Here is a 10034-nt window from a genome sequence, read left to right on the forward strand (position 1 = left end):
CGTGGGCGGGGGAGCAGCAGCGATGGCACCCCACCGGGATCGCGCTGCCGGGGGCCACACTCCTCTTCCTCCACCAGTGGTCAAGGATCTGGTATAAAGTTGCTGTTCCAGCAATCTGTGCCTCAAATGAAAGACTTCTAAACACGAGCCTTCAGTGCCACACCCAGAATGCAGCTGCAAGACATCCATGTTGCTTGCAAATTTGGTTTAATTCTAAGGAATAGCTAACTCATAAGTCCCAAGGGGTCCTTCTTCCTCTGGCAAGCTTTCTGACTGGTGGAGCCTGCACCTTTAGGTGCCTGTGCTCCTTAGGACTTTGTGGCCACTCTGTTTCCACCTCATATTCTGTGTCTTGAGGTGGTTAGGTTACTGTGACCCCGAAGGCCCTGAATCCTTCTGCTCTGCCTCACAGTCCTTTGATGAGAGATGCTGCATTGTGATGTTTGCTTTCGGAAGCTCTAGGTCAGGCATAGGCAAACTCAGCCTTCCAGATGTTTTTGGACTACAACTCCCATCATCCCTGACCACTGGTCCTGCTAGCTAGGGATGATGGGACCTGTAGTCCCAAAACATCTGGAGGGCCGAGTTTGCCTATGCCTACTCTAGGTCATCCTCTGAAAAGGATTCCTCCAGTGGAGGCATGACAGGGAGAAAATGCTCTTAAAGTGCTTAACTTGGACTACATTATGCCTGAAGAAGCTGTTGCTACTAAGTTTTGCAATGTTCTTAACTGAGCAAAGGTGGCAAAGTCCAATAAGGAACTGAAACATGAAAATCCAGAGTTTTATAAGCTCTATACTTTTCTTTTAGAAGTCCAAGTTTATATGTAACTTATTAACATATCCACCACCATCAAACTTCCCCAATAAAATGTGCTGTTTTATTATGAGTGTAGGAGTAGCTGTGAATCATTTATGGACAAATTAGGCAACAGGCTCTCTAAACACATTGAAAAGTAAGATAGCAGATAATTTCAGATTGGCAGGATTATTAGAAGAAATGGTCTGTGTAGTTTCTTCAGCTTTAAACTTTTCCACGTCAGTTGGCAAGTTCCATCACTCCAGTGTTTCATAGACAGAACAAAATACATTAACAGTTGCACCGAACAAAATGTGTTACTCACCACAAACACAAATTAAAATTCCCTTAATCGTTTTCCTATCAGAAATAGGTAACAAGTTATATCACTTTCTTAATCCCCCCCCCCCCCGCCAATGTATTTAAGGGTTTTGTATTACACCCTTCACCAGTAGACCCTGGTTTACATCAAGAAAAATAGACAATACCCTACAATGAAATATAATAAAAACAATTATATTAAGTCCCAACACAGGGAAGAAAGACAGTAGCATTATATTGAATCCATAATTTTTTCACCCCACCCCTCCTCAAAAAGGAAACTACTGAAAGAGGTATATCTTGACTCGTTTTCTACAACAGTGTAATGAAGAGGCCAGGAACATGTCTGCAGAGAGTGAATTACAAAACACAGAGTCGCCTTCAAAAAGGCCCTTCCCTGAGTCCCTACTATGCTATGTACTTCTCAAAGATCTCAAGGCGCAGGCAGGTCTGTGTGGTTGAAGGCATTCTCTCAGATACTTAGGAACCTGGTTATTCAGAGCTTTAAACACAAGGGTAAGCACTTTGAATCTGGTCTGGTATGTAGGCTTATATACTGCACAATAAACAAAGTATATCAGCGGTGAACATAACACATCCATAAAATAGGATAAAAATGCTTAGTCAACATCTAGACAGGGATACACAATAGCTGATCGCTGAGCAATGAATCAGAAAAGGTCTGTGTAAACAGAAGAGTCTTAAGCAGGTGTTTGAAACAAAGTACTGATGCTTAATATTAAAGGACAAAGAGTTCCACAAGCAAGGCACAGACACACCAACTGCCTCGTTTATTGCTGGAGCAAGGCAAATATCATGTATTACCCTTAATAGTGTATCACTGGCTGAACATAAAGATCTGGAAAGAATGTACTGTATAACTTTCCTAGGTGCTTTTCATTTAGATTTACTTATGGAAATAATTTTATTCTGCATCCTTTTCAGGTTTGTGTTTTTGGGAGCAAAAATAATATGGAAGCGGAATTATTCTTTACAGAGTTACTGACAAGAAAAAGAAAACGTTTGCATCTTATATTGATTTGGGGTAAAACAGCAGAGCCTTGCTGTCAACAGAGCCTTCAGAGCAGGAAGATATAAAATAAAAGGAGTTTAGAAGTTAAATTCTGTCCTCAGGCAACCATTAATTGAATCCATTACAGAACGAAACATTAAAACAGCCAGGCACTTCATTATTACATGGAACAGTTTGCCATTGCTTACTTTATTCTCAGCATTTTAGAGTAGAGAGAGAGGTCAGCTTTCAACACAATTCTTTCATTTTAAAAAATGAATCTGTTTCTATTCTCTGCAGGAATAATAACTTGTGCAGATTGTATTTGTTTTATTGATATTTTATTTTGCTCTTTGGCAGAATATATATATACATATATATATATGCAGGTTTTGGTGTCCTCGGGTGTCTTCCCGTGTAAAAGTTGGGGTGTCTAGGCGACGTTTCGACGAGGTCTCACTCGTCATCTTCAGGCTGGTGCTTTCGGCTTCTTGTTACTGGAACAGAGCAGGATCTCAGTGTTTGAGTTCCTATAAATACTGTTGAGGAGGTGTGGTGTATAGCCTCCAATGTTCTGGGCAGAGAGGAGGTTCCCAGGCTAGTGTGCCTTTTCTTCTTTTGTTCCTTAATTACTTGAGGGATATCTTGAGTGATTTCTTGAGTGATTTCCTGAATCCCACTTAGGTGGGTCATTAGGTGTGGATTAGTTGCTAAAGCCTTCGTGTCTTGAACTCTTGAACTTTGTGAAGAGTTTTTCTGAGAAGATGGCTGTACTGCACTTGGTTGTGCTCTGGCTTGGCTTCGTGTATAGGGGCGAGCTGTGGTTTTGTGGCCTGTGCCAGCCAGATCTGTGTAGGGATTGCAGGGGGGTGCAGCATCCGGAGGTGCCACCCTGGTTTGGCTACTGGATGGTGTCTGTAATTTATCTGTGGAGAGGGTCTGGGTTTGGGTCTGGTGTGGTTGATTGGTGATGGCGTTCTGTGTGCCTCTGGATCTGGTGTCAGATTTTGTGGGGAGGGCTAATTTCCAGATGTCTGGCAAGCGGGATGTGTCGTCACGCTTGTTCATGTTGTGAGGGTGTTTTTCTATCTCGATGGCTTCCATGATTATTCTCTTGTGGTGATGTTCCATGTTAAAGAGCAATTTGGAATCTGCAAAATTAATTTCGTGTCCTGTTTCTTTCATGTGTTGGAAAAGAGAGGAAGTTTTTTCTTCTTTTTTGACGGCATTCTTGTGTTCTGCGATACGTGCATTTATTCGTCTGTTTGTTTGTCCAATGTACGTGGCTGGGCAGACTTTGCAGGGTATTTCATAGACCCCTTGGTTTTCCAACTGAATTTTATCCTTGGGGTTTCTGAGGATATTGGCTATTTTTTGGTTGGTGCAAAAGGCTGTTTTGATATTGTGTTTATGGAGGATTTTGCTAATTTTATCTGTAGTGCCCTTGATATAAGGAAGGAGGGCTATGCCATTGTTTTCTTCTGTGTCTTGGTTTTTGGGGGGGTGTTTCTTTTTGGAAACAAAAACCAAGACACAAAAACCAAGACACAGAAGAAAACAATGGCATAGCCCTCCTTCCTTATATCAAGGGCACTACAGATAAAATTAGCAAAATCCTCCATAAACACAATATCAAAACAGCCTTTTGCACCAACCAAAAAATAGCCAATATCCTCAGAAACCCCAAGGATAAAATTCAGTTGGAAAACCAAGGGGTCTATGAAATACCCTGCAAAGTCTGCCCAGCCACGTACATTGGACAAACAAACAGACGAATAAATGCACGTATCGCAGAACACAAGAATGCCGTCAAAAAAGAAGAAAAAACTTCCTCTCTTTTCCAACACATGAAAGAAACAGGACACGAAATTAATTTTGCAGATTCCAAATTGCTCTTTAACATGGAACATCACCACAAGAGAATAATCATGGAAGCCATCGAGATAGAAAAACACCCTCACAACATGAACAAGCGTGACGACACATCCCGCTTGCCAGACATCTGGAAATTAGCCCTCCCCACAAAATCTGACACCAGATCCAGAGGCACACAGAACGCCATCACCAATCAACCACACCAGACCCAAACCCAGACCCTCTCCACAGATAAATTACAGACACCATCCAGTAGCCAAACCAGGGTGGCACCTCCGGATGCTGCACCCCCCTGCAATCCCTACACAGATCTGGCTGGCACAGGCCACAAAACCACAGCTCGCCCCTATACACGAAGCCAAGCCAGAGCACAACCAAGTGCAGTACAGCCATCTTCTCAGAAAAACTCTTCACAAAGTTCAAGAGTTCAAGACACGAAGGCTTTAGCAACTAATCCACACCTAATGACCCACCTAAGTGGGATTCAGGAAATCACTCAAGAAATCACTCAAGATATCCCTCAAGTAATTAAGGAACAAAAGAAGAAAAGGCACACTAGCCTGGGAACCTCCTCTCTGCCCAGAACATTGGAGGCTATACACCACACCTCCTCAACAGTATTTATAGGAACTCAAACACTGAGATCCTGCTCTGTTCCAGTAACAAGAAGCCGAAAGCACCAGCCTGAAGATGACGAGTGAGACCTCGTCGAAACGTCGCCTAGACACCCCAACTTTTACACGGGAAGACACCCGAGGACACCAAAACCTGCATTCCTGTACCCGTGAAAATCTACGAAAGCATATATATATATATATATATATAATCGGTGTCTTGCAGTTAAATGTCTGCTGCAATTGTTTGTAAGGTTTGCATTGTATTGACTCCGTATTGAGTTAATTATGTACTTTTCTCCATCTATTCTATGGTGGCCTGTGGCTGACAGCAATAAAACTGAATTGAACTAGGCTTATTTCTATAAAAGCTCAGTTCTTCACATTTAGCTTTATTATGTACACTTTAATACCATTAGACCTACACTTTAATACCATTAGACCTAGAGAACACTTATATTAGTACAGATGTTGGGGGGGTGCAATGACCACAAGATTCAGTTCAGATCCCAATTTGGCACTTGAGAAAACAACCAACCTCAAGCTTTGCAGGCTGCCTGATTCTGCTCAGGGACAACCCAAATTTACTACATTTATCTCTGTTTGTTACATATTCACCATTGGAATAAAAAAAAAAAGATTTTTAACTTTTATTCCTTCTGAAATAACTTGATGAAATTGCACACTAGCCCCTCCAGAGTGGATAAAGCCTGCCAATTTACAAACATATAGATCCAGGGACTTTTATTGTGGGTAACATCAACCTTGTGTGTTCTTTTTTAAAAGGAAGTATTTATAACTATTTCATTTGGTGGCAGAATTAGATTAAAATTAGCAGGGAAGTACACTCATTCTCAGGGCATGAATCCTGACAAAGGCCAGAAGGATAGCTGCCATGGTTCACCTGCAAGGGCAGGCATTACAACCTAGGGGTAAGTTTTTTTAAAAAATGAACTCCATTTCCCTTTTCTGGTTTGAATATTGCAGGCACAGGAGAGATGCCCTGGGTAAGACTGCAGCCTCAACAAAACCAAAAGAAACAATGCAATCTGGCAGCAGTAATGATGCTTTCTTGTAATTAAGCAATGCCCACAGTGGGATGAAAATATGTAAAAACATCAGTGGTTACAAAGCTGTTTCAAATCTTGGCCATCTGGCACAGCACTTAACATCATGCCATAGTGCCTAGGTCAGGTAGCAGCCCCACCTACTGAAATCTGAGAAATGGGGGAAATATGGGAATTGCGTGCACAAGCCTGCACTGCCAGGTTTTGTGGAAAGCCTTATCTGCAGAAAGAGCTGCCTCGTTTGTCTGCCATTGGCTGGCCCACAGAAAACTGAGTGACACTATGACACATTTCACAGCACTTCAAAACATTAGTATATCCCTCTAGTTTTTATTTTCTATATGAGACACCCTCATTTATTTATTTTTTAAACATCAGCTTGTTTGTGTCCTTGGATCTCCTGCCAAAGTACCCATACAGCTTCCTGCAAACTCTCAGGCAGAGAGAGTTAAACAGAGTTAGCAGAGTTAAATGTGTATAAACCCATTGGTTTCAATGAGCTTAAATCCTATGTTGAATTGTGCCTGGATCATTCCCATGGGATCTCCTCTATTAAGCAGCTCCAACCTAGTAAACATACACAGAAGCATAGCACAAAACATCTGACCACAGATACAAACTTAAGCTGAGTGCATACTGATGATGACCGTCTTCACGGCCACAAAAAACCTTCAGACTCCAGTTAAAACCAAGAGGCATTACATACTATTTGATTCCCAGCTTGGCACCTAACCTTGAAAGGCATCTCATTTTCAACCACCTCTACATGAGAAATCCAAGCAGTTATTTCACATACAGACTTCCCTTCAGTAAATGTGAGGGATTTGATGGCCACATCTGGACACAGCACTTTTACATAAACCAAGGATGTAGGCTCCCCAGATGTTGTTGGACACCAACTCCCATCAGCCCCAGCCAGCATAGCCAACAGTCAGGGACAGCTGAAGCTGCAGTCCAGCATTAACTGGAGAGCCTATTTGAACTGGTGGTAATAAGTTTGTCTTGCTCCAAACACATCACAATCATAGAATATTAGGGAGAAACAAACAAACTAGGTGCTGGTTTGGAAATAATAACCAAAACCTTAAATCCTAAGTAAAGAGTTTTCAAAGTTGATGGAATAAACAAAGATTTGAAAGTTTCCAGTATTATCCCCAAATAGAACAGTACTCTTCTGAAAGCACTGCAAGGACTTTCTTCTGGTGCTGGCCCCAAAAGTTGAAAAGAAGACAAAATTTCTCTTTAGAAGAGCAGGGGTGGGGAGGGGATTTGCAAAAATGCAAATTTGCTCTAACAGCGGCATTTAGCTCAGCTAGTACTCTGGACAGCTCATAGTTTCATAGTAGGGTCACAGTGAAAAGCCAGTTGGGGTTGGTGGACTAAGATCTTTGCCTCATCTCACTGGCCCTTTCTGGCTACATAAGAAATCTTACTGCTACAACAATCCCTCACTGCCAGTCTTGTCTCGGGGTTAGCCACTGGGCGTGGGGTTTCTGCTTATATCGGATCAGCCTTCAAATGCTGATCGCCAATAGCTATTGTTTTACCTCAGCCTGTTACTCTGAAGAGGGGGGTGCAAGACTCCCCAATATTTAAGGACTGATTTGTTCAGATCATTGTTTATATATGGCTGGTGTATCCCAGGGGGGTTTCTAACCATGTGAGTGGATGCCTCATATCACTGTAGGAGGATTTTTTTTTATCAGGGAGGAGAGGAAGTCTTTTCCCCACTGAGCATCTGTGTGCAGCCTTTCCTTGTGTACATTTGGGAGTGCAAGGGTGCTTGGACTTCCTCTGATTAATATCTCTTTTTCTTGGAAGGCAGAACACAGTGGTTCTCCCTTTAGCATGAAGTAGAGCATGAACAGATTGATGACTATGTGCTTTCCTGAAGAAGAACCTTCTGTGTTTGAGCGGGGTGGGAGAAGGTCCTTCCATGTATCTAGGGGGACAGAAGCATCTTTAGAGGAAGAATCAGATTCTTCTGCTCTTTACAAGCAATCCTCATTTTCAGTACGTTTAGGAAGCAGTCATTTAAGAGGTCATTCCCCTGAGCATTTGCAATGCGGGGAGGGGGCTGGCCACTTTGCCTTCAAGATGGGATGGCTGGGTTTCCCCCCCTTTTTGAATCGGGTGGTTTGAGAAGCAGCCGAGCAAGACCGTGGGATGATAATTTCCCCCCTTTTAGCATTTGTGCATAGGAGATCAATAGCCGGAGGCTGTCTCCTCCTACGTGAAGGGGGAACCTGCCCGTCAGCAGCTTGCCAGCCTCGCTCGCTCCCTCCCTCCCGGTTCTGCCTGTCACATGAGTTCGCCGCTCACTCACCGCCTGTGATCTGCGCGGGGCCAAAGCACAGAGCCAGCTGGAACCACAGGACCACCAGGGAGAGTCTGGACTGCGAGCGCTGAAGCAGCGGGGGCGGTGGAGCTGGTGGGGGTGGCGGCGGCGGTGGCTGCTCCTGCCGCCGCCGCTTCTCTAGGAACGGATCCCCGCTGCTCGGGTTCATTCCATGATACATCTTTCATCCGCAAAGGGCATCGGGATTGCACCGGTCTGCAACGACAGGAGCAGGCAGCTTTGCTTCAGCAGCACACGGACAGTTCCCTCCGCACACCTTCCCACCCCCTCCCGGAGGAGAAGCCCCTCACTCAGGCACTTTCTGGCCCTGCAAAAAAGGAAAACCTATCCCACGCCGGGTCGCCCCCCGCGCGCTCCCTGGCGGCAGGATGGCAGTGGTGCTTTTGCATGCAAGAACCGGCCTGCCCTCCCCAGGCTTGGCGCCGGGGGGCGGCCACCCCCTCCTACCAACGTCACCTTAGCCGAACCCAGAAAAAAGCCCCGCTCCGGCGGCGGGAACTCCCGTCCCCTCTTCCTCCTCCCCTCAACCAGGTCCCTCGCCGGCGACGAATACGCCGTTCCTCGGCGCCGCGGCTCCATTCCCTTCTAAAGTCCCGCCGCTGGGGGTCTTCCTCTGACCGACCCGCCCGCCCCTTCGCAGGAGCTCCCGGTCACTTTGGGAGTCCCCCGCGCGGTTTTTGGCCAGGTGCCGAAAGGGAAAGGGAGAGCTGCGAAGTTCTTTCACCTCATCGGGTCTCTCACCTTCCCCCACCGCCGCAACCCTCCCTCGGTGGCCACCAGCCCCTCTCGGCTTTCCCGCCTCCTCCTCCTCCCCGTCCGCGGCGCAGTGCGCCCTTTTCTTACCTGAGAGCTGCCCGCCTGCATGAGGGAGCCTCTTTGCTGCCTTCCCCCCTAGCCAAGCTCTACCGCTGCAGGGCACGCGACCCTTCGCCGCCGCCGCCGCTGCTGCTGCCGCCTCCGAGTCCGCACTCCCCTCAGTTGCTAGCGGAGGAGGAGGACGGAGAGAGAGACACACGGCGCGCGCCGCTGCTCGCGCTCATCCTACCTGTCTGCAGGGGAGGAGGAGGAGGAGGAGGGGAGCGAGGGAGAAGGAGGCAAGAGCAGAGAAACACCCGCGAGGCGCCGGCTGCCGCAGCTGCTACCAATGAGGAGGCTGAGCGTGCACCTGCTTTAGTGCACGAGCCGCCTGCCACGCTGCTGCTGCTGCTGCTGCTGCTGCTCCCGGGAGGGGGGCCCTCCGGCTGGCGCGCGGAGCGAGCGGCCCTCGCTGCGTTTTCCCGGTGACGAACGACGGGCGCCAGGAGCACGAGCGGAGGAGGGCGAGGAGGAGGCGGCGGCGGCAGCGGTGGAAGCCATCCTCGGTATTACGGTGGCCCCCGAGGCTGTCACCAAGCCTGCTCTGGGACTGCTGCAAGAGCGGCGAGCATTTGGGAGAAGGAGGCGCCTGGGCTGCCGGGCTCCCCTCCCGCCCTTCAGGAAGGGGAAACGTGCCTTTGGAGCCGAAGCGCGAGGGGGGTGCTTGGGCGAGGGGCACGTTGGTCGCGATCCCTTATGGATCCCCACCGACAGTAAAGGGGCATGCAGCTAACTCCTGTGTGGCAGCTCTCTTTTTTGAAGTGGCGGCCATTTTCTAAAACTGACACCCGGAGAGGTGGAGAAGGAAGCCGAAGGAGGCGGTTGGCATTTAAAAACTTGCTTTAACATTGTAAACTGGATGCGATTTCGCCTCCATTTTCAATTTGCAGGAGGGGGCCGCTGGGGGCGCTGTTTGCAACCTTTGCTTAGGGCGTACTGTGTCTAGGCTCGCGCGCCCGCGGTTGGGAGTTTAGAGATTTTGGCCTGTGGTCGGCTGCTACGTCTAAGAAAACCCCCACCGCCAATAAATATTGTTGAACATAATAAAAACGCTGGTTTGGCTCCGTGGAAACAAAGTGCAATTTCATAAACGAAACCAGCTCCATTTGCAAATCCACAAGCCCCATCCTCTG

The 10034-nt window shown here is 47.0% G+C and overlaps 1 protein-coding gene across 3 annotated transcripts in view; it reads right to left on the minus strand.

Annotated features, from left to right (window-relative positions):
* Positions 1 to 9524, minus strand: part of SUSD4 (sushi domain containing 4) — a 78454-nt gene extending 68930 nt beyond the window's left edge. Inside the window, exons 1-2 of one of the 3 annotated variants that reach the window (XM_083434508.1) lie at positions 8890 to 9524; positions 8014 to 8241 (exon numbers count right to left, since the gene is read on the minus strand). In XM_083434508.1, coding sequence (XP_083290634.1) covers positions 8014 to 8206 — 193 coding nt within the window. In that variant the 5' untranslated portion in view covers positions 8207 to 8241; positions 8890 to 9524. The remainder of the gene's footprint in view (positions 1 to 8013; positions 8242 to 8889) is intronic. The other 2 variants (XM_083434509.1, XM_083434510.1) reach the window with 2 other exon arrangements.
* Positions 9525 to 10034: the final 510 nt, after the last annotated feature.

The sequence above is a fragment of the Podarcis tiliguerta genome (genome assembly GCF_965153285.1).
Source record: "Podarcis tiliguerta genome assembly, chromosome: 3".
Lineage (NCBI taxonomy): Eukaryota > Metazoa > Chordata > Lepidosauria > Squamata > Lacertidae > Podarcis > Podarcis tiliguerta.